At 37.5% G+C, this 25,866-nt stretch overlaps 1 protein-coding gene across 2 annotated transcripts in view; it reads right to left on the reverse strand.

Annotated features, from left to right (window-relative positions):
• The window catches only part of RNF180 (ring finger protein 180), a 71,270-nt gene extending 49,190 nt beyond the window's left edge, over positions 1-22,080 (reverse strand). Inside the window, exons 1-3 of one of the 2 annotated variants that reach the window (XM_056514500.1) lie at positions 21,846-22,080; positions 16,662-16,800; positions 9,628-10,551 (exon numbers count right to left, since the gene is read on the reverse strand). In XM_056514500.1, the coding sequence (XP_056370475.1) occupies positions 9,628-10,551; positions 16,662-16,763 (1,026 nt within the window). In that variant the 5' untranslated portion in view covers positions 16,764-16,800; positions 21,846-22,080. The remainder of the gene's footprint in view (positions 1-9,627; positions 10,552-16,661; positions 16,801-21,845) is intronic. The other variant, XM_056514499.1, reaches the window with a different exon arrangement.
• Positions 22,081-25,866: the final 3,786 nt, after the last annotated feature.

Here is a 25,866-nt window from a genome sequence, read left to right on the forward strand (position 1 = left end):
GGCATCATTTCTTACCTGTGAATTATTTCCTTAATTCTGAAAAGCTATTACCATACAACATCTCTTCAGTATTTTGCAATACTATATATAAAAATTCCTTTCACTAATTTGTTACTTTAACTTTGCCATTTCCTACTGGAATCACTGATTGTTTATCAACTGCAGGAACAGGTTTTATGAAATCTGATCTGTTCTATTAGTGTGATGTCTTTTGGATGTGTACAATGACTTTTGCTCAGTGATCACCTGCATAATGAAAGAAATATAAAGAAAAAAATTATTTTTGGATAGCAATATTGTCTCCCGAAGCAGACATGAGGGAAAAAAAATACTTTGAAGTTGAATACCATTAAAGTTAATGGGAGGTTGTGGATGAAAAACGTTCACAGACACACTGACTGCTACAAAGCATGAAGAAATAGCTGTGGTTTCCTCATCCCTGGAAGTGCTCAAGACCAGGTTGGATGTGATTTGAGCAACATGGTCTACTGGAAAGAAGACAGAGGGGCAGAGTGTGAAAATAAGCTTATCTTTAAGATCCCTTCCGATCCAAACCATCTTGTAATTCTGATTCTGTGAAATAGTAGAGAGCTTTAATTCTCACAGATGTTGAGAAATTTTTTCCTAAAAAAAAAAAAAAAATTAAAAAAAAAAAAATTGAAGAATTGAAGAATTGAAGAACAAGTCCTGCACTCAGATCTCCATACAAGCCACATTTAATTTACCTCAGTTATATGTATTCTGAGAACTTAATACCCTGAAAACTAATCAGAAATACAAAACCTACTCAAACTCTTAGTCACTGAGGATGAGTCAGTAACAATTCGTAGAAAGGAAGAACTAGGAGCACAAAATTCAGGGGGTGTTTTGGTAAAATTCTATCTTAAATTCTCTCCTTACTGTGTATTTGACGTCGTTCTCCTGGTTATACAGAGTAAAACACGTAATATGAAAGCACTCTTGTATTATTGTTCCTACCATTGTTGAACTTTGATTTTCATCTGCCACAAAGCATCTTATATAACCGCAATTTACTGTGCTCTTCACTCTATCTATGTAATAAGAATCCCTGCTGAAATTATGGGATTCACCTAACTGCACAATACTGCAACCTACCTCTGTGAACAGGTTATTGTCTTTCTCAGCTGAGAGACTGCAAATTTCACAAATTCTTATGGTCTAAGTTGTCTGTGAGCCTCTAGAAGCTTAAAAAATAGTTTCTAAACCTTATGGTTTATAAAAGAAAAAAAAAACTTACAGTACTTCTATGGTTCTAGGCATATCATCAGTATTTTCTTTGAATACCAATATAGCCTATAGGATCAGCAGCAAAGATTCTCTGGTTATCTATTGAAAAAACACACTGTTTTGGTGTGATTTTCCCAGACAGTCAGCAATAAAATATGAAATTAATTTCAGTGAGCTGTTTCTTTCTTTTATGGTTTTCATTCAACAGATACAATGCCTGAAAGGATGGATCAGGATCTTACTTGTGGCATTACCCCAGCCATTGATCCTTTGGGCTGTAGCACTATGAGGACATGACTTCTTAAGGAACAGGTGGCTGCATCTGGAGACTTTCTGTGCCCCTCTTCAGAAAAATGACACATTACCAAGGATGCACGAAAAGCACAAGTGTGTTAGTGAACACTATTGCCTCTTCTTAACATACCAACACCAATGCTAGCCAGGCACAGCAAGTAGCAGATGATCCCCTCCCTCTTTTGCAAGATGGGCACATAATATGTAAGAGCTCATGGAATTATACTCTGCTGAGATCACTCTATATTATCTATATATCCTAAAAGCATTTTACAGACAAGCAGCTTAAAAACATATATTTCACTTAAACGAAGGAATAAATTCACAGCCAGCTGTTTTGGCCTTCGCTAGAGTTACTGTGACAGTGCAGCCACACTGTATTCTAGTCTAAATAATCTAGCTTCAAGATCATAATAAAATATATTAAAGTACATACCGATACACTCAGACCATCCTGATATACTGTTTTTATCCAGTAGCATCCTGAGTAATTTTCCCTCCTTTCCAACACAAGCGTTAAGTTGCTTACATCACAACTCATAACCAAATGCAAGTAAAGGTTCTTTCTGCAAATTTGCAAAACTATCTATTCCACTAATTGTTATTAACACCAAATTGTGTAGAAGATATGTCAGCAGTAGAAGATGTCAGGTCAGAAAATACCCTCAAGAGCTGTAATCACAAATATTGGCATAAAAAGACTGCAGCTAGAAGTAATTAAAACTCTAAAATGTTGACATTGAAATGCTTACAACAGGAGATTCAGCCGCACCTCAGAAAACAGTAGCTTTCACATGCTGTTTTACTCAGACACAACAACACAGAAATCACAACTGCAGTTTTACAAAGGTATGTCACACATTTGGGCATGAATCTATCATTCCTAATACTTTCTCAAAAGGTATCATTCTTAAGCCATCTTAATCCAGTTTAATCAGTGACAGAATGAATTTGCTAATAACAAAGGTTCACCATGTAGCAACAATAGCTACAACCAAAGCAAAAGCAAAAAGAAACTGGCTCAGCAGCAACTCACACCCAAAATCTCTCCCCTTCTTTTCCAGGAAGTAAAAAAAGACACTTCTTCATGTACCCTCATGGCCCTGTAATGCTGCATTGCTGCTGCAGATCAGGCACTGTCTGAGCACTGAACCTGAAAGGCATCAGGGCTGAGGCTAGCCATGCTTGCTGTGGCTGACTCCCCCAGCCCCTCCTGCTGCTTGGCTTTACTTTGTTTAGCTGTGACAGCAATTTCTCTAACTGACCAGATGTCTGCAACTAATTTGTTTTGCTTTTCTTATCTTTCTATGGTACAACAACTAACAGCAGTTACTCCATGTATAAAGAGATACATTGCTAATATAATGATGTAGTGTAAAGAAATGCAGGACTGCTAACAAAAGCAGAGGTCTTCAGAAATGGAGACCTAAGACAGGATACAGAGGAGTACACGTATGGAATCATACTGGGGTTGGTACTGAAGGCTAAAACAGCTATAAGAAATTTCTCAGAAGTCTGTTAAAGAAATGCACAATGGGCCCTGCACAGAATTGGTTTTAAGCATAACAAATGGAACATAGTAACGTATCTTACATACATGAAAGGCAGCACATAAGGTACTTTGGATATGGCATGAAGCTGCAGCTCAGTGAAGAGACAGGAAAGGTACGAAAGTTACACAAAACACACAAAAATGACCACAAATAGATTCTGGGGTAAATAAAAGCCATCAACATGAACTTAATTTTACATTCAGGGAAGGACTTTAAACATAAGAGCTTCCCCTTCTGTCCTTATTTTAAGTGATTTCTCCAGGTCCTCATATTTCCCTTAGAAAGGTCTTAATCAGAACTTCATAAGTACTGCTTGCCTTCTCTAACTATGATTTCATTTCACTCCCTTCTCATCCTGCTTTGCTTTGGTGCCAACACTAAATAATGTTTTTAGACCCCCAGCAGTCAGCTGAGAGATCCATAAGCAATCTTAGAATAAATCTTGTTATGAGTATCATCACAGAGAGAGTGAATGAAATCCGAGTACATTAATGCCTAACTAGACACGTGAAGGATTTACAATTTCAATGAAAACATGACAGTGAAAGCAAAAGACCTGTAAACCAATGTGTTCATGAAAAAGAGACTTGCATAGAAGAAGCTCACTTCGTTCACAAGTTAAACCTTGAAAGCCTAGCACTTTCTCTACAAGACTGTCAGTTGCTAGAAGATATCAGTATGAACTTGAAAACTCAGAGCTGTGGGGCAAGATAACAGCACCTGACAGTGCAGATAAACAACGCTGTCTCTCACCCACTCGTATCCAGACATCACTTTATCACTAGGAGCATGAAAAGAAAACTGACTTACTGAAAACTGACCACTAGTCATCTTTGTCAGATAAAACACTCATGTTTTCAGAAAGATACAAAAGAATCAGTGAATTTTTCCCTACAAATCAGGATCCTTTCCAAGAGGATACAGCAGTTTTGAAGACTACAGAGCCTTCCTCTACATAAAATGATTGTGAGAAAAAAGGCAATATAGCTGGAGAAGTAACAAATGGTATTTTTCTGAGATGTTCCAGAAAAATATTACATGCTTCCTTACTAGCAAACAATGTAAACATATAAGATACACACAAAATGGAATTTAGAAAATAAATAGTTCATCTGCTTAGCTGCAGCAACCATAACAAGAATCATTACTAATATTGGCAATTCCTAGACTTTAGCAGCTATTATCATATCCTAACAAGCCACATAATTAACATGTGCTAAAAATATAATGATACCTTAATAGAAGCCTAAGAATCCCCCATGAGCACAGATGTGCACACACACAGAAAATGCAAGCATCCCCTGCACATGCATGAAGAGCTGTCCTTTGCAGAACAGACAGAGGAAGCTTGGGTCCCTCTACTGTTAGATAGCTAGTTCAACCCTGCACCTACACCTCAGAGCCTGCATCAGTTCTGGAGCTGCAAGCCTTTGGAAGAAGTGTAGGTCAGGAGCTCACAGGATCGCTCCTAATTACAATTTAATAACAAAGTGCATTCTGCCACCACACAATGTTTATGGCTGCACTTTGCTTTCCTGCAAGGCAGAAGAAAATCTTTCAGACAGTTATCCCATAACAAAATAAACTTGGTAAAGCAGCCCTTGAATTTACAAAGAAGTGCCAAAGTCTGAACAGGTTTGTTCTCCCACACTTTGTCACTCTCCAGAAAAGCTTTAATTAAAGATAAAAGTGATATGCTCAGTACTTTTGAGACATCTTTGAAAATATTTACCTCACATGCTCAGTGTTCTGCTGCACTGAAGTAATTCTTACTCTAAGAATACTTAAAATTATATATTTCTCACTGCCATTTATTAAAACTCTTTCACTCCATCCAGCCAGAGATTTATGACTTTTTCTTTGTGAAGTTTTATTGATTGCTTAAGCATATATGTTATGTTAGAAATAATGGTTAAAAAGTGCCATAGATCAGATTTCTATTGGAAGTACTGGAGTGATAAAAATCCACATTTTAACAATGAGGATTGTAAGAATACTGAAGAAAAAAGGATGAAAAGTAAAACCTGCAAAAAAAAAAGGATACCAGACCGACATGAGAGGCAATCAGCCACAAAATGGAATGTGTGGCAGAGGACCATTTACGACATGCTCTACAGAGGAAGTGACTTTCTAGATTAACATTCTCCTGGGAAGATACCTCAGCACTGGGAAACACAGCTGCACTAGCCATATGTACAGCTTGACACACTCTAAGTAGTAGACCCATCTAAATACTCCATGCCATAATTGCAAACTCTCACCAAGGATAAAACAATCAATCCAAACCAAAGTATCTTCTGAAACCTACTACTTGAAACCAATCACTTAGTTTACACACCAATTTTGAAATTTTGTATTTTGTAAACTCATCAGTATGTTTACTGTTGAGAACTAATGGATTTATAAACTGTATGTAATTTTCTATATATAATGTTGTAAAAGACTTAAAGACCAAAATTGCCTCAAACACCATTAAGACCACCAAAGGACTTTGCTTCTCATGGCAAATTGTACCAAAAGGCAACTGCTCATTGGTGACCACCCTTTCCCCTGCCCCCCACCCTGGCACTGCTGGATATGCCTTTGTGAATTCCTGGAAATTCAGACAGGAAGTCACATGACAGGAACAAGAGATAAGATAAAGGTGATAATATTGTCTGATTATCTCAGACTAGGAAGAGGTAAACAAGCTGGGAGAGCACTGATAATGAGCACAAAGAATCCACACAGAAAGCCAACCCAGCAACTGTGCTGACAAACAGCTCAGCTGAATGGGTCCAGCTCTGAAGGAGGGGGTCATGGCCCACTGACTCCAAAGAAGAGGAAGACTGAGCATGGAACTAATCAGAACTGGAAGCAAGCAAATCATTTAACCAAGGGAAGAGGAGAACTCTGTACCCAATGAGGAATGATTCCCATCCACTGATTGTTTGCTAAAATGTACAAACAGGGAGAAGTTTTGAGTGACCCTGGACCCCCACTACTAAGAAGATCAGAAGAGGTTGAGTGGGATGATGTCTGGAACCACGGGGGGTGATACCTTTTTATTTAATCTGTGTCTCTCACTCTTTTTCACCACCTCTCTTTTTCTATTTCTTTCTCTCTCTCTCTACCTCCCATTTACTGTTAAATGAAATCCATACTATTGCCTTCAGCATATGGAGTCGTTCTCATTTGCACCTTAATCTGGATAGAGACATCTCTCAATTAATGGGGTCTTAACATTATTTCGGCATAGTTGGAAGGATGCTGTTCTCTGATCTGAATTGGCTTTGACCATAGTACAGTTCCTTCTAGGGAGGTTGTGTGGTTCCTTCCCTGGGAGCTGTTGGAAACTTAGACACAGCTTTCATCTGAGGAAGGTTATGTGTTTTCTCTTGTGGGAAATTTTGAAAAAAATGGCTGTCCATGGTGGCAAGTGCAAAAAAAGTATTTTGTTATCCTCCTTGGATAATTTAGTTGTTAGTTGCAAGGGAAACTTATTAGTTGCCCTTCTACCCCACAGTGGGTTGAGACAAGAAAACTGAGCTACTGGTTCCTCATAATGAGCTACTGGATATTCGAAAATATGAAGATGAAATACTGGTATCTTTAAAAGATTTGGTGAAAGAATTGTACTTTTAGTTAAAAAAGGAAAATGGAAAAAGAATGCAAGTAGAGGCATTGCTAGCTGTCAAGCATGATGATGCCCAAAAGCTTCAGGCAGAGCTCTGGAATGTGCAAGATAAAGAGGGAGAATCTTAGGGGAAGAACTGCAGGATGCAGAACCTCTAACATTCTCTGAAACACTTGTAACTGGACATTTTTTTGTTCAACGGAGGAGCTGGGAGACAGTAAATGAGTCTGTTGTTCTGCTAAAGAGCAAAATGTTAACGTGTGCATTGACATCTGATGACAAGGAAGTAGCATGTTGATGCTTAATTAAAATTGAAACCACAAGTGATTGCCAGAATTAGCAAACAGCAACTGAAATGGTGCCTTACATAGTTACAAAGATATCAAAGCCTGGCCATAAATAAGGCAAGATTGAAATCTATTAATATTAATGCATTGGGATACTGAAAATCTTGGCATACTTCCAGGATGGCAGAGAGGTAAAATCACTGGAGTAAATGGAGCCAGTGTTATCTGCCAAACTGATAAGGTTAATTCATAGCTCCTGGGTAAGAAGCTGAAGTCTGCTAATCTTAACCGTAAAGGAAATCCAGGTTAAGCCATTAACCACTCCCTAATTCACAAGTGGTGACACTTCTCAAATTTTTACAAGCAGTTTCATTCTCTCCAGACATGAAATTAATTGGAGGAAACCCCTGTGAAAAGATGAGACAAGCAACAAGAGGAGTTCGCCAAACACTTAATGAAACTTAAGTGAAAACTCTTAAGGGGTACAACCTGCCAGGAAAGCTTGTGTTGCTTTCTTTTTCTATGAGTGCCAGCAACCCCTGCCCAAACTGAAGATCAAAAGAACAAGCTCAGCGTGGGTGAACCAGTGCATTTACATGAGAAAGCCCACAGAAATCACCTAAAAAGATATGATAATGACTTCTTCTTTAGGGCCTCTAACCTTTGCTGTAGACATAGGACCTTTGAATCAACACTGGCTGGATTTTCCTTCTAATCCTTCTAATAATCCACCTGTAGTAAGCTGAATTTTCACTTTTCTTTTCATAGAAACCTGCCAACATATGAGACTGAGCTGCATGGAACCAAAGAAACTTCTAATTGCCACCATAATTGCTTGTATTATCAGCTTTCAAATGTTTGTGATTTGTGTTTTCATTGCAGGTGAACTTGTTGGGAGACCACATATTAGTCAAACCATTTTATGTGTTGTTAGTTTGATTTTTTCGCCAAGTTTATTTTATCTTATCTTTTACTGGAAAAAAAATGGTGTGGGAAGAGCTTTTACTCTGGAACCACATGTGGTGATACCTTTTCACTTAATCTGCTTCTCACTCTTTTTCACTCCCTGCCTCTCTCTTTCTATTTCTTTCCATCTCTATCTCCCATTTACTGTTAAATGAAATCCATACTATTGCCTTAAGCGTACGGTCTTGTTTGCACCTTTATTTGGGTAGAGACATCTTTCCAATAATCAGATCTTAACAAATATAACTAAAATAATGTAAGAATTGGTTAAGCATGTTTTAACAAGAAAAAGGTCTGAAAGTATCTTTCCTTCTTTCTTAGCTATCAAAAATTCCAAAAATCTGTACAATGTTTTATTCCTGAAAGTAACATCTAAAGATTAAAGATTAAGTGTGGGGAGACTGCAGATGACATGACAGTGAAAATGCTCATATACACTGTTCTTGTGCATCGTATTCCAGTTCCCCAAACAATGAGATCTGGAATTTTTAAAGCCATTTTAGGAATCTGGGCAGCTAAGGATCTTTATAGACTTATTAGAAAACAAGTATTCAATATTAAGACATCCAGACTATCAGATTTAGAGATGCATTTTACAAGAATAAGTTTTCAAAAGGTCACAATATTAGTTTAAGTCTTAAAGAAAAACAAAAATCCTTCCCAAAGAAGAAAGAATATACGCATACCATACTGAAAAGACTCGTATTTCCCACACCCATTACATTTTCAAGCTGGTTCTCACATATAATTGAGAAAGACACCCTCTATCTATCTATCTATCTTAAATCTTGAATTCACAAAGAGAAGCCTACCCAAAGCAGGAATAATTGCTTGACTAGATACTACTTCTCTGATTAGTTACTATGTTTGCTCTTGCTTACCACAGCTATTTTTTGCAGGAAATTCACCATGAGAAAATTTCTTTCAAAGGCATATTTATCATTAGCCATTCTACTAAATTTGAGAGCAAACCAAAACTGTGTTAGTAATTTTATGACTTGCTTTTCTTTCCAGCCTTCCACCAAAAGTTGTGACTGCCTATGGCCTTTAATTTTGGTGCACATTAAATGGTTTAAAGAAAGAAACCATTACTGTACAATTGGTAAGAATATGTAACAGTTTGTGTTAGATTTACAGACAAAGTATTTACCTACTAAAGACTAATACTTTAAATAGCAGTAATCAACTCTTTACTCATAGAAAAGTATTTGTCTTATAACAAATAATAAATGCATTTAAAACATTCTTAACTGTTAAGTTAACCCAAAATGCCATTAGTTTAAAGTTAGAAAATTCTGACATGGTAGGGTTTATCATTTAGAAGATTCAAATGTTTAGTTTTTCTTTCCCACTGATTAAATTTCACTGTGTGTTTTCTCACTTCTAATCTATTATTACATCACAAAACAGTAAGACGGCCCATGAAAACCCATCATGTTTTGATTCTGCACAGGAAAAAAACCTGACACGATGGAATTAGAAAAAAACTACATGTAGGAAGGGTCATAAATCTTTGCTTGCCTGATACCTGACTCTACACAGTTCCACATCAAACCAGTATTAAAAGACAACATTCAAAAAAAACCAAAAAAAAGTCAGAATGATTTCTAAAAGCAAGTCAAACTTTACAAAAAAAGTAGCATAATTAATTTTAAACACTTACTTGCTTCTGTAGACATTGCTCTTGCCTTCTTAGTTTTCTCCTCAGGCTTTTTGATTTGTTTGTTTCTCTCTTACTCAGCTTTTGGTTGAAGGATATACTCGTAGGCTGCACAAGATCACCATGTGTGATGTACTGTTTGTCTTCTACAGCCCTTGTAGGCGAGGAAAAATTAATCACAAACGGTGACCCATCAGCAGTGATGCTCTCAGAAGATTGTCCAGTAACTTCAAAATCACATTCATTTTCTGTTTCTTTGTGTAGTAATTTGGTAATGGAAGTAACCTGAAATTCGTTTTGTAGTATGTCAGCAGTGGAACTATACAGACCCTGACAAGAACTACCATCTTTGCTATTGGACTCTAATTGCAAGTTCCCTTGTACGTAAGCAGGTAGATTTTCATTTTGACCACGGTAAAGTGTTCCCATGCTACAAGTTTCATATAACATAGGTGACAAAACAAATCTTCCTCTGGAATATAAATCCAAGCTAAATGATCTTCTGTGAAAAGGATTTACAGTGGCTGAATCTTTTATAGGATAGCAAGATGCCTTTAAGGGAAGTTTTTTACTTTCTATCTCATATCTGGGAGTTCTGACTTCTAGACAAAGTGCTTCTGTTAATCTTCCAGCACTCTTATTACTTCCAGCCGTGTAGGAAAGTCCATGATTTTTGATTTCTAAAGTTGCATTTACTACTTCATGGCATGTATCCTTGTTAAAACCAGACTGAATTTTGAGAAGCAAATGTTTTTCTGATGATTTTGACAATTTAACAGATAAAGGAGGCTGATGCTCAGTCCAAGTTTTGCAGAAATGTCTATTTACTAATTGTCCACAGGAACATTCTTTGTTGCAAACAAAGTTAAAGCCCCCTAAACAGGCCTCACAGAATGGACAGTGCAGTTTTCCAATTTTCCACTGTGCCTATCGACAAAAAGAGAAAAAATAAAATATACAGCATATTTACTGAAAATAAATGAGCAAGAAATAATTACTGGAGTTACTGTCTCTTTTAGCTGGAGGATTTTCTTCTTGTTTTTCAAACACGATAAAAGACACTTCACAACAGAAAGCAAATCCACCATAAATAATGTTCTGGTCAAAGCTCTACTTGCTGGAGTGATAATTAATTCTAAGAAAACTAAAACACACATTGTAAAATGTAGGTGCTTTAAAATATGTTTAAAATTTGTCCACAGATAGAATAAAGCTGCAATACAAGTGAAAACATTAGATCTTTAAAGCAGAGCTTTCAATTTCCCATGTTAATCTGGAACTGGCAAGCACAGCTTCTCAGCTGCGTGTTCTGAGTACTGATACATTTCCTGCATACTAAGTACAGTGGAAGGAGATTTCTTACAAAAAGAATATAACGTTTCACTTAGATTACTCCACAAAAACTTAAAATAGTATTTGTATTTTCGTGTACATAGCATTACAACATAATCTCTGTGTAGATACCATGACAAATCCTTAATACTTTATATATAACGAGACAGTTATTTTCATTACTTACAATCTATGAATTTCTTTTCAACCTTGAAGACACTTTTTCAAAAGGAAATATATATCAAACATCTATAAACACCTAGATATTAATACAATTATTAATCCTCCTGCATATTTAGACAACTATTAGTATTTTCAGCAATTATATTCATTTTTCAGCAGCACTGTTGAGGACTAAAGTTATGCAAGTGTTTTTAGGATCAAAGCCCAGATGAGAGACAACATTATCAACTCCAGTCACACTTTACTCACTTGAGTCTCTAAAGAACTATGAATACAGAAGCTGCCCAACATGTCTAGTTTAAGCATTGCTTTCAGTTGCAAATGTTCTTCAAGGTGATTTGGAAAAATATGTCCGTAACTGATGCTTCTCCTATTGAAAGCTACAGAAAATATCAGAAAAACCAATTTAGCAGTTTCAGAAAAAAACTCCAGTAACTTGTGTGGAAGAAGTTATTTTTCACACACAATGCTAGAAGTTCTGGAAATACTTATTTGAGAAACTTACTCCTGCCTTGTGGGTTAAAACTTCAAGATTACAGAAAATATCAAAGATGTGTCTTTCATCACACCTATGAGAACCTATTCAAATCTGGACAGGTTTTTAACTTGGAGAAAAAAGAACAGTTTACATATAACTAAAGGCTTTCAAATTCTTGAGAATTCTGTAAACATGCACAATCCCTCCCAGTTTATAAGGCTGTCCAATGTGTACACAGGACATTCCCAAAGAAGAATAAAGCTTTTTCAGAAATTCAAGTCTCCCACACTCTATTTCCCTGATGCCAAGGGCTAGACACTAAAATTAAGGAAAAAGCACTTTCTAGCGACTTTACTGGGTTTCTCTGGCATGGAAAAGCATCCTGAATCTTCAAATGAAGTGATGCATGAAAATTAAGAAGGCTAGAAGCCTGGAGAAAACAGACATTCAAGAGAGAATGGAAGAAAAAGGATATCTCTATGTCCCATGTGCAAAGAGACTGGGAGAGGAGGTGCAGCACCAAGCAGCCTGGGACTGATTTAGCATTAGTTTGGCAACAGAGTGTGGAAGCACTGACTCAGTAAAAGAAGTAACAGCCTACTAGTGGAGGAGGTGGTAGGGGGAAAATCAGCAAGATCTGAAAGGGAGCTGAGGGTACAGATTTAGTGATGGACTGCATAAAGAGGAAAAAATGGAAACGGCGAGAAAAAGGAACCAAAACAAGCCATAAGTGATGCGTAAAAGAAAATCCAGGTCAATAAAGGTCACTAGCAGCACTAGCTACATATTTGTAATTATTGAAGATTATCTATGCACTAATATGTAGATGAAATCCAAGGAGATTGGTTAAAAGAGGGACAGATGGCAAAAAAGAACCGGCTGGGAAGCAGTGGGTTTTTACAGCCTGCAAATAGACTATGCGCTTATGTAAAATGATTTAGCCTTTGATTCAGGAGTCATACAGGAGAAAATAACACATGATCACAAAATTATTCAGAGCCCAGGAAGATCTGGAGATAAGTCAGAATTGTTTAACACCCCCCGCCCCCCTGCATTTATCCATAAAAACACAGGACCTTGCCAGAGGAGACAAAGTGAATGAGGCAAGAGTTCCAAGGATATTAAATGACACAACGAACACAAAGATATCAAAGGTGTACACAGAGAATTGCATTGTCTGCCTTTTTCAGCAGAGGTGAACTGCTCCTCTGCAGCCTTAAGCAAATGTGTCAAGCAGCCTATGGGTTTTGTATTTCCTTGGTCCCCAATTGGACACTCCAGATTTTCAAATGCAGAAGCCAAAGGTATAAAAGAATAATTTAGGAGCTAAAGGTGAAAAGAATAATATTACTATTGAATTGAATTCAATTATACTGAAATAACGTAAGAGGCAAAAATACCCCTGTAAAAAAGTGCCTCCTTATTATTGAAGATTCATGATTAGGTGATAGTGTAAAGTGAGGAAATAACTCATGAGCTGTAATTTTCAAACACACCTCCATGATTGGTGTTTCTGAACATAACTATTCTGTTATGTTCATTGAAGTAGAAGAGATCATTAATTTTAAAAAGTTTAATTAATGTTTAACAAAAAAAAACCCACATAGAGTAATACAAAGAAGGTAGACGAAGTTTTTTAAAATTTTTTTAATGCTTAGTTCTATAGCCATAACAGTTTTTTTCTCTTTGTGCATAATTTTCTGTATGGGTTTGCTTAGGGTAGAAATTACTCAAAATACAGTAAAATTTTAAACTGAAGTCTAAGGAGAAAGGAATGCAAAGATAATTTACTTATCAAAATCAAAGATTCATAAAAGAACATCTGTGTGGCAAAAAGCACTGCTTCTGCTTATTAGTATCTATGCCACAACATTAACTTCTAGATCTAAAACAACTTAAAGAAAATACCAACTGAAAAAGTCAGTACCACAGGAAATTTGTGAGATGGTTTGTAATTTCAAACAGGCAGTTAAAAGCAGTAACACTGGCTTGTCATTAGACCTTTGAATTTGCAGGAAGGTATCTACTTTTTACTTATATGAGACATAAGATCACATTAAGTATAAAAGGCTTAAGTATAAAACACATATTCCAAAAACCAATCTCTTAACAAATCTCCAGTCCACTTTTATGGGGAAACACTTTTCTTGTACTTCTGCATATATCAAAAACAAAACAAAATTCAACATTTCAAAGAGGAAAAGAAATCTGTAAATGGTAAAGACAGAAGTTCCCGTGAAGGATTCCCTCAATTACAAGTCTCTGTAACATACCTTGCCAAAAAAGCGTCCTTGAAATTTGTCCCCTTAATTATTTTACACTGAATAAAAAATAAAGATGCCAGAAAAAAATACTACCTTTTCAATTACACATTTCACCCATTCTGGTATGGCTTCTAAGCTCACATGCCATACATTGCAAGAATTCTGAGCAGCAGCTGAAGATTATGCTATCTGTTAATAAAACAATTGTATTCATACTCAAAATTTACATAAGCTTTTTTTTAATTGATTATAGCCAGAAGTCAGCTCCCCAAAATCAGTAAGCATTAACAAATTATAAACCTCAAATATGATATGCTTCTTTAAGCTAAAAATCAGGTAGATACTGTCAGTAATCCTCTATTTCTGAATCTAAGAACATTGGGCAAACGCCACTGTGGAAATGTAGGTGTCTGGAGGTGGTTTTGTTTTGTTTAAAAAAACAGAAAGTATGCAGTTTCAGGCCTTCCAAGAATATCTGGAAATTGATTTCAGAATCACTGTCAGCTGGCAAAATTCTTCAGTAAAGACAGGAAAATATAAGTTATAGTTTACATGAAGACTGTGATCAGCAATGCAAAAATGCAACAAGTAGAATTAATTTTCTAATGCTTTTTAGAATAACTAACTGAGTAACTGGGTAATCTTAGAAAATTTAGAGTTTTTACTGCAATAATGTGATCAACTGAAGAGAAAAAAATCTAAAAATCTGTAGTATTTCACTAATTGATACTAAAATAAAAGCAATTACCTAACTAGAGTTACAGAGATGGCTAAAATTATAAAGAAACTCTAAAATCCTAAATCAGGATCTAAATCCTTAAACTCTGAGTCCTAAAATCAGTTGTTGAAGTTTATGAATATATAAAGTTCCTGATGCCTATGTTATTAAAGTTAGTGGAATAAAAATTTCATTCCACTGAAAATTAAAAGTGGGCTATAGACAGAAGACAGAAGTTTTTAAAAATTCTCCAAGTATTGACAGAAAACAGATAGATCCATTAATCATGTCTATGCGAGCTTTTTGTCCTATCTGTGAAGACCACCTGCACCTCAATACGGATATAATTATTAATGTTTATACTGTGTTTGTAACTTTTGTTTTGTTTGTAACATTTTGTTTGCAACATTTGTTTTAAAATTTGTTCTATTTTTTTTTTCATTCATAATTCAGCTATGTCTTTATCTGAAGGTCTAAAATTCATCTGTGAAAACATGCTGAAAATATTACTCTTATCATAGTACTGTCTTTGCCACCCAACCTCTTTAGATACAGTGTTAAATTACACTTCTTTATTTGACATCTACGTAACTGGAGAAGAAGCTACTTCATTTGTGTGCAATGATGGGGGGATCGCCACTCACAACTGAAAGCTCCACTATGGGGAGCTTGGATAAAGATACCTCTTTCTTTTCACTAAATTTTTTCCACGGAAGGAGTTGGAATTTCCACATTACCTCCTAAAAATCACTTCAAACCACGCACGAAGGAATCATCAAATATGAAGTGTGAAAATTATTCCAGAACTTCAAGTTCAGTAAGCACGGTGATTAAAATGAGGTTTACTGATAATACTATCATGATCTTATAAAGTAATTTTGTTTCTACATATGTTGGCTGTGCGCCTCTCTAGTGCAAAAAACAATGCTGCTGCATTAAAAACACCTTCATAAAAAGCATCACCATCTTTTCCTGTATTTGCTTTTTAAGTTTATTTTAAAAGGCTGTAAGCCTTTTTGGCACATTTGGAATGTCCCTAGCTCTTTATGATTGGTAGCTGCCATTATAAAACAGTAGGAAATACTCTGTCATGGTTTTATTGTGTGTAATTATTCTTCTGTTTATTTTAATAAACACAACATAATTTACTGAGCAGGCCATAACCTTGATCAGGGCAGACTAATCTTTTGAACTATTTTTGTGCACTGTTGCAGACAGATAGAGATCCTATAAAAGAAAGGTCTTATAAAATATGGTTTAGGCCCTGCTGCTCTAGCTGAGCTAGCAGTAGCTAGTAAGTTCGCATAAGAAAGAATCAGAGGAATGAAAAGTCAGTTAGCACAACCATCTACTCTGGAAAGGAAAATAAGTCTGCATCTGTATAAACAATAGATCTCTCCCATGAGAATCTAAAAAGGAAAAATGTAAACACCTGAGTCTTAGTAGATACACACAAAAATAGCTTTTAACCAATGAATTAGGTGGGAAAAATACTACCAATCAGAGCTGCACACGAGGTCTCTGTCTATGAAAAAAAATGTCAATAAAGAATTAGCTTATCCTGCATAAAGAAACTGAGCCCCATCTTCTTATTATTGTAAGTACATAGACTATGGCCAATATTTAAAAAATGAGGAGTAGAATTTTCTGATGCAGGGATATTTTACACACAGTTAACTACCACAGTGGAAATTAGAATCAGTCTTTAAAATACATCTTAGACACAAAGTGTTGTTCATTAAGAGATATTAAAACAAAAAAATGACTTCTATAAAACCATCAAAACCAAAACCCATTTTTATATTAGAAATGTAGTGCTCTATACAGGCTACTAGTCAAGTGCCCATGAACACCAGCCTGCATGTTGCAGAACATCAAGGTCATCACTGCCTACTCAATCCCATTAAAACTATTTCCTACACCACTCCCTATAGAACTCTTTCTATCTTACTACTTATATCCACAAGAGATAAATTACAAAGTGAGGCTAAGTCTAATACTTCATTTAAAATAAATGGTACCAGAAGAACTTAAAAACTCCTTCAGAAGAAGCTATACTTACTTTGGATGTTTCTTTCCCATTACATTTTGCAAGAAAAACAGCATTTGCTATGTATTTCCTACATCTCCAGCAACGTAGAACACCAGCCTCTTGGTTGCTCATTATATCAGCTTGGGATTTTGCAGCTCTGTAGATTGACCTGTAAAGAAAGACCAGAAAACAGAATTTGGTCACCTGTTGAAACACCACTGTTCTCTTGAGACCCTGAAGTTCAAAAAATTCTCACCACTGTAGAAGAGACTAACACTACTTACAAACATTCTCTGATCTTGTATAGCATGGCTTCTAGATGTTTTAAATAGTAAGGTAAAACAGCTGGTTTTATTTCCAGGTTTCATAAAGAACTAGAAAGCAACAACAACAACAAAACAACCAAAACCAGATTAAAATATAAACTGACCAATCAACCAAATAAAAAGCTCATCCATTATTTGGACAAAAGATAAAATAACTAAATTTTTCTAGAATATGTCTATAGGAATAAGTCATTGCTATCCTAAGTAACAAATAAACATACACACATATAATGCCACGTAACAATAATGAATGCCAACATAAAACTATAGATGACAGACTCTTTTCTCAACATGCCCCTGCAGGCTTCCTCCCTTAAATTACTTCTTGTGGAAGGATGAGCACTACTGGTGCAATCATTTTTCACGGACCTGTATTAACCTCCTCGTGAAACAGGACCTAAATTAAGTCAACCATAAGAACAAGACAAATATTCTATTTTTCTCTTTTTCTGTCTTGCTGTGTCCAGATTGTCTCTCTGACCTTCTCTACCTTCTTACAAAGTCTTCCCCTTTTTCATGTTTTCTCCAAAGATCTTCCAACTCTTCTTTTAAACCCCCTTGGGCTAGCTACATAAAAAAAAAAAAAAAGAAGAAAATATTTTTCAGTTAGGCCTCCTCAGAGTGCCTAAGTGCACAGCACTCACTGAAAGGCATGCTGGAGTACAAAAGTAAAAATCAGTGTCAAAAGTTGCAGAGTCCAAACACCTGATTTTGCAACTATTTTAACATTCAGATTTTTTTAGTTTTCACTAACTAAAGAAACTTTGAGTTTTTCCCTAGGCTGTCTGAAGAGCAGTTTGCCTTGTTGAAACTTCCACATTTTCTCCATTTCTACCTTTTGTTTTTCCACCTTGTTTTCTGATTAAATCAAATAAATGAAACACACAGAGAGGTTGCTTATTATCTTTTATTTACATCTAGAGGTCTTCAGTCATTGCATTTTTTACCTTTTTACACAAGCAAACAATCTGAAATATAATTTGACAAGGACAAGCAGAAATGTGTCTACATACAGCAGACTGAGCTCTAGTTTACATGCAGTTTTTAACAATTAGATCCATTCTCAGCTTAAAAATCAAAATTAAGGCAAACATTAAATATTTTCCTGCAGTATCACAATTAAAATGAATTTTTGTTACAGGTCCATTAGCGAATCTTAAGACAGCCAACCAAAAGATCATGCAAGAGACATTTACATAAAAGCTAAGAATTTATACTAGTAACTTGCCTCATTCCTGACAAAAATGGAATGATTCCAATGCTTTGACTTAAGCAGAACTTCAGATTTTACTTAACTTAAATTTAGTTTTTACTAACCCACATATGTCAGTGCTGCTACTTACTCTATTAGATATTTCAAAAATGAAATGTATCAAATAGTGAACCTGTCTTTGAGTTATTTTTTTTAAAGTTAATTCATTTTCTGGTAATTTTCAGAATTACTTTGTATCACTTTGCTGTTAATAACATTAGGCACCACATTTAGAAAATGAAAATCAGTTATGAATTTCTTTATATCACTCAAACCTTTTAAAGCTGTTCTAATTAATTTATTCTTCAAAAATATTAACACACTTCCACAATGAATTTCATTTTACAAGAGTTCAGTGAGAGCCTCAAATCTAAGATCAACCAGGATGGACTGAAAGACATTTTGCAAGCAGCTAGCTCAGACATTCTTTTTAGGTACAGCCATATCCTCATCTACCCAAACACCTTATTGAAATGAGGTGATATATGCCTTGAATCACTTTTTATGCTGTATTTTTCAATCCAAATGATATATTTACATCTCTATATACATTCTGTTGCTCTTACAGAAGATGTCTTGCTATCTGTTGAACAGCTGCTTCATTTGAAGCTGTTGACTGGAGCAGGGCAAAAACCATTTGGTGACAGACTGCTCAACAATCAGATAAAAAACTGATAAATACATGCAGTTGCTGTACTTAAGACAAGGTTCAAGTCACACAAACAAAGACTCTCTGAGGATCATTGGCATTTGAGCTGGTGTAAACATCCTCCTCAGCTGTGTAACATCTTCCAAGCTTTACTGCAAAGTAAAAACTCTTCTATTTATTTATTTGTTTAGTTAGTTATACCCTTTGAAAGGTTCTTCTTAGTTCAGCATATACCTTTTATTTAAAATTGCACTTACAAAAGAGAAATGAGTGCATAGTATATGTGTATTAACACATATAGAATGGGTCACATTTTGTGTAACCAAGAGTGCTGATGATGAACTTCATGGAAAAAAATCCAACTCAAGTGGAGACTTTTTTTAATACTATGGTGCAGTAGGCCAAAGTGTTCTTCTGGCCTATGAGTATTTAAAAAGTAAAATTCATGTAGGTGTATCAAAAACCTGCACGTGTGTCTTTTGCAGCTCTCACAAAGAACAGAACAAACTCGACAGATGCACGTTAACTGCAGAAGTTTCTACACACATCATGCTTCTCATTTATTACATCAGCATTCACTTTTATTTCGTTTTGCACATAATTTCAAATAAATGAATACAAAACCCGGATTTTAAAATTTCTTTTTTGCCAAATGCAGTTTAACCTTAGTACTTTGAATATATTTTCCTAAGTTTCATTTATCTTGGTTTGCAAACTATTAAAAGGCATCTTGTTCTCCTTCAGCAAAAAGTGCCTACATAAAGATAAAATTTTTTCATTTAGAACTCCAAAAATAGTGTCAGGGCCTAAGTGGGGCTTTTCATCTTAGTTCTAGGTCATGTGTGTTGCAGCTGTACTTGCTTTCAGGTTGCTTTGCATGAGCTCATGTTTGCCTTCAAAACAGCATGCAGATATATCAGAATGTTAAAAGCCTATATTCTTACATGGCTTTTGTCTGATGACCTTCAAACTCTTCTCTATTATTAAGTCTCAGTAAAACCAGTAGCAGAGCCCTTTCCAAATCAGTCTTGGTTCCCTTTCTTAGAAATCATTGGTCTTAATCTTCTCTTGGAGACCTTTGATGAAGACTTTACAGCCTTTCCAAACTATTTAATTGTCTCCTTATCTTTTATTATTAATATTCCCCCTAATACTTAAATTGAATTTTCTTGTAATTTCCTTTATTTTTTCCTGTAATAATCCCTTATTATGTGAATACAGAGAACAGAATTGCTCCTTTTCTTCCATGCAAAACATTTCACAACTTTAAACACTTGTTAGATATTAGATTTTCTTCAATCTTGTCTTTGAACTAAATAAATCTCCCTTTCCTGAGAGATAATGCTTTCTTGATCTCCAACTGTCACTGCTATTTTGTAAACTCCTTCAAATAGGTCAGCTATTCTTGCTGAATGCAAGTTCTGGATGCAGAACTCACTGAAGTTTTACCAGCCGACGAAACAAGACAGATTACATAAATTTTCAAGGGAGAAAAAAAAAAAGAATGCTTATCTAAATTTATTATACAATCCAAATTTTATAACATATTACATTTTGGTCATTCTGTCTTCAAAAAGATTGCAAAAAACCATGAAGTACAACTCCAATTAAAAATTCTCATATGTTCACAGTGAAGAACTAAACACAATCCCTTAAATTTCTGTTGAAATCTGGTCTAGAATTTCAACTAAGTTACTCTTCATTCACATAAAAGTACATAAAAAACAGAAAATAAGTGTAGCAGCACAAGCAGTTATCAATGTCTTTTCTTCAAAAATCATCTCCATAATATTACAGCCATGAAAATTACAGTACTAATTAGGTTGCAGCAGGAAACTAGGGCACTGAAACTTCAGCAATTGTTATTGAGAGTCTCAAAAAATATTAGATGAGTGTCAGCTTTGCAGGAGGATGACAGAGAAAAGCAAAATGAGTTGCTCTAGCCAACAAGAGCCCATGCCCCAAGTTCCTACTCCCAGACAAGGAGGAACTAATACTTTACCAGACAGAAAAACAACCACGAAAGACATTAGCATACACTTAAAAACCCGTTGCTAGTTTCTGATCTCCAAAGTACTTCTGATAAAAGAGATGCTTCAAAAAACTTTATTCAATGTTTCTCAACGAAATTGCACTTACGATGGCTAGACAAAAGAAAATTTAAAGAACTGTCTCCAGCCTGCCAAACAGAAGCAGAATGATGCATCAGTTGCTTCTGTGCATCTCATTTTGGTCTACGAACTCTTCTACCAGCTCAGCATTGTCTGACCAGCTTCTGCATCATGGAAGTTTTAACAGTGATAACTGTTGATGTCAAAAGGTGGCCAGTGTGATACATTTTCTTGTAGTAAGACTAATCCATATAATTAAAAAGAAGTTTAAAAGAAGTTACTAGCAACGTTATTTCTTGATTTGCTAAACCCTCTATTGCAACGCATACTGCTTAAACCAACAGGTCTTCCAGGGGCAGCTAGGATATGAAGCGTGTAAATGGCTTTGACAGGGAATACCCCTGCCGGGTCACTGGAAGACCACGGATCGGCGGGAACGTCGTTTTCCCAAGAGATCCAAAGACCAGAGCTGTCCGCTTCATGCTCCTACACGTACAGGCATTAACTGCTGCACAAAGCAAGGCCGAAACAGCAGAATAGGGTGGCCCTGTCCAGCACAGCTCGGGACCCAGGCTGAGTGAGCACTGCCGCCGCCGCTGCCCCCGGACACCCCCGAGCCCGCCCAGGCCCGAGCGGGCGCGCAGGGTGCTGAGGGCCGGCGGCCCCGCCGAGTTACCCCGGGCAGGAAGGCTCGGGGCGGCCCCACGGGCGGGCGCCCGGCTCACCCGGGGACGGACAGCCCGGCCGCTGCCCCGGCTCCGGGCGGGCGTCGCCCCGCCGCGCTCACCCCGCGCCCCCCGCACCCCCCGGCCGGGCCCGCCTCGGCCCCACGGGCGGCTGCGGCGCCTCCCGCCGCCCCGGCCCCGCTCAGCTCACCGGGCCGCGCCGTGCGAGGCTGCGAGGAGGAGGCGACGGCACTGGAGCGACCGGGCGGGCGGGGAAGGGGTTGCGCAGCAGCAGCTGCTCCCGCGAACGGGAAGAGACGGGAGACAAACGGCGCGGAAAGCGCTCCGGCAGCGCGGCCCCTCGCTCGGCGGGCACACGGCGACAGGGCAGCCCGCGCCGCCCGGCGGCTGCCGCGGCCGGAGCCTCGCCGGCGCTGGGCCGGCCCTACGGCCGCGGGGACGAGGGCAGCGCCCGCGCCTGCCTGCGCCACGCCAAGCCCTGAGGCCGGCACGTCCTTCTCGTCTCCTGACTGGCAGAGATGGAGCGGGGTGGGGTCAGCGCCGGCGGCAAGCTGTGACCCGGGCAAGGGAGGCGGAGGGAATTAAGGTTAAGGGAATGAACGAAACTTTTCAATGGGCAGTGGGACAGCAAGTGCGTTCCTCAGGCACGAGGAATAAAGTCAAACCCAGAGATCGTACTCTCATAGAGCGAGGCCAGGGACACCGCAGGGACCAGCGAGCGCCCGCCGACCGTCACCTTCCAGGCTGCGTGTCCTCAGCAGCCCCGACCGTCCTGATGGGCAGCAGGAGAAAGCAGGAAGCATAAATGAAACGGGGCCAGGAAATGAAGTACTTATGAAGCACTTATGAATCGGGGTAGGAAATTGCTGCACGTCACGCGGGGCTCCGTGGGGCCGGTGGGCGCCTGTGCCGCGGCAGCCGAGAGAAGCCAGCCCTCGGCTCCCCGCGCCGCGCTCCTGCCCCCGCTGGCCTCCTGTCCCTTGCGGTGACGCTTGACCGGCAGCTGACACGCGCTCGTAGCCCACAATCTAAAACTGATGCTAATGAGTCTTCAAACACAGGAAGGGAGCAACTTCAAAGCAGTGTGAGAGTAAGAAAGCTGGAAGACTGCTGAGGAAAATTAGAGTCCGTTCGCTTCTTTGCCTGGGGAGGTGATTTGGAAAACTGAAGCCTCCATTTAAGGCTTTCTCCTATATGTATGATACGTAATTTCTGTGATCTTTCTTGTATTTCAGTATACAATCCCTGCAGGTCAAGACAAAATTATATTATCAGGTAACTGTTTTGGGTAATGTAGGGACTCACAGTAAGATCTAGGCTCTCATGGAGACCAAAGTGCATTGCATGAGATTACAACATGAGATGTTATGTTAGTTGCTACTTTTTCTTTCATAGTGTAGACCCAGTAAAGAGCATCACAAGCAGGATGCTCCCAATAACTTTATTCTGTTTTACTCTGCCATATACAGTATAGTGACTACATGTAAAAGAAAGAGACTGTTATTTGCAAATAATCTATAGTGTGCTACAGAATGCTCAAATTTAGACTAAAATTACTATTAGAAAAAGCAATATTTATCACTCATAAAGAATTGAAGCTTATGAGGCGTGTTTTAGCAAACTTAATTGATAAAGCTATAGAGCAACACAAAAAAAAGATAAGTGGAAGAAATAAAATACGGATTAAAATTATGAGTGTAAGACATTAAGGCCTCAACTTCTGACATAAAATAATGTTGAAAACATTAGGATAGAGATATTTAAAATTTTTAAAATCCCATTTGCTTTAATTTAAGTAGGATGTAGGATTGGACTACTTGAATTTAATGGAATCCACAGATAAGGAGAAATAGTCATGAAGGTGGCTGTGGGGGTAAGAAATGAAAAAGACCTTATGACTCTCATCACAGCAAAAGCAAATACGATGAGGAAAAATGAAACTTTGCTGCTGGCTACATGATAATATTCAGAGGCTTTCAGCTGTATTGTGTGGTTAACTGTATAGATTATCTTATAGATAGTGTTTGTCTATCACAGGATAGCTGGACTGTGGAAGGCTAGAGAGGTTGAATTGTGCTGTAGCTTTGGGACTCATGACAGGCTGATGCAGTAGTTAGTTCCAAGGCAGGGTATATATGAAATCCCTTTTGCTGGGATAGCCCCTTAAGTCTGTGGTGGGAGTTCAAGGATCAGTGCCAAACTAACACAGTATTCAGAAACCAGAGAGTGTCTCTGCTGTTCTGAGGCACTGACCGTGTATCAGGAAGACTGTATTGAAGGTCTGTGCAGTGGGTCATTGAGCACTGAAGCACCCTGCATGGCTGTAGTGATTGGTGCATGTGCAGTGGCACATTCTATTTTTATGTTCTTGACAATGGAGAGTGTATCCAGCTCACAGGTACTCTCTGAGAACCTCTAACAAGTGTCATGTTTTCCAATAATCACACCAGGAACATGCCATTCCCATTCCAATTGTGTTGATATAACTGCCTAGGGGAAGGGATTGTCATTCCTGTAGAGTTTCTTTCTTTACAAAAATACTTCTTCAATACGAGAAGTTACATTTTCTGCAGCTATTTGGTAGTGCACGAATAACTATCCAAGGCATTAATCCAGTCTGTAATCCCTAGTTCTTCAACCCATTAGGCTGCTCCATTATGTGAGGTCAGCTCCAAGACCTGCACATCTTTTATTTGGTCTATTATTTGGTCATGTGTTCTGAAGGAAAATATCTTAGAAAATGGCCAGAGAGGGAGCATTAGGAGAAAAGAGTGAAAAAATATAAATTGTTGTTTTAGGACTTTAAACTGAGCACAGAAGGAAAAATCAACTTTGCCATTACCTGTTGGGGTTTTTTTTTTTTTATTTGGTTTGGTTTTGTTCATTTGTTTGTTGTTAGTTGTTTTTTTTTTGTTTGTTTTTTTGTTTGTTCTCCCACCCTCTTTTTTTATTTTTCTAAGCTGCTTGCATATTTGAACAGTATTGGAAGCCCAATGAGCAACACAGACTTCTTTCACCCTTCACTATAGGATTAATTGTTGGATAAACTTTGTTAACACTAGGCATTACAAGAGCCATCAAGCACAACATTTTTACTGTATGGAGATTAGGTTTTGTGCATTATTATCCTATTGAGAATACAGCCTGACATTCAATTCAGCACACTGTTGAAATTCTTATCCTATTACAAAGTAAATTATAAAAAAAAATGACATTTACTTGAAGATAAAGGTTTATAATTCATTTGTAAATATTGCATACTCTCTAAGAAATGTGAAGTCTGTACAGAATGTCCATCAGTTAATAAAACATTTGCTATGCTTTGCATTTGCTTCTTTTTGAAAAATAATCAAATCCATCTAAAATTGTGATGATAGGCTGGATTATAGTTAGGGAAAACATTTTTTAAGTCACATAGAACTAGATCTAATAAAGTAATTATTAAAATAGTTTCTCAATTTGTGGTTGCTAATTCCCTGGAATGGAATCCAGAGCTGTGTTAAATGTAGGAATCCTTTATGTGCTTCACAATCCTACTGGTGAAGGAATCATGTTATCTTGAGAAAGGACAAAAGAAAACATTTAAAATAGTATACTTTAAATGTATGTAATAACTCACTGAACTTTACTGGTTATCAGCTGTTGAAAGCTAGTTCCTAGAAGGGAAACTATTTATACAGAAAAGAGATTTATCCCACATTTCACTTAACCTGGGAGAACATACTAGTTATCCAGCTGAAAATAAAAGTGCTGGGTTTTCTCCTCCATGGTGGCATGGTTGTGTTCTATATGTGATTTATGCTAATTAAAATGTAGCAATATTAGCAAAATTGTTGCTTTATAATTAATAGAAAAATTGTATTTCATTATCATAAAGCAAAAAGGGATAAAGGAAATGGTTAAACAAAGCAGACAGAATCATCCTCCAGATGTTTGGTGGGAGTGAGAATAGTGAGGGTATAGGTCTAAGAATAGCGTCTAGAAACAGGCTTTTGACCTTGAATTGGGCCAAACTGGGATGATTTCAAAGCACTGGCCACTGGACTAAGGTCTGTTGTGGGAACATATATTTAATTCTATAACCCTCAGCATAATGTGCTTGCACTACCTGCAAGGTCACACAGTCAACACTGAGGAAGACCCAGAGCCTTCATCAGAAACAAGAGCCCGAAAGGAGGAGAGACCCCCAACCACTGGTGGAGCATGCACAA

The sequence above is a fragment of the Oenanthe melanoleuca genome, chromosome Z (genome assembly GCF_029582105.1).
Source record: "Oenanthe melanoleuca isolate GR-GAL-2019-014 chromosome Z, OMel1.0, whole genome shotgun sequence".
In the NCBI taxonomy this organism is placed as follows: domain Eukaryota; kingdom Metazoa; phylum Chordata; class Aves; order Passeriformes; family Muscicapidae; genus Oenanthe; species Oenanthe melanoleuca.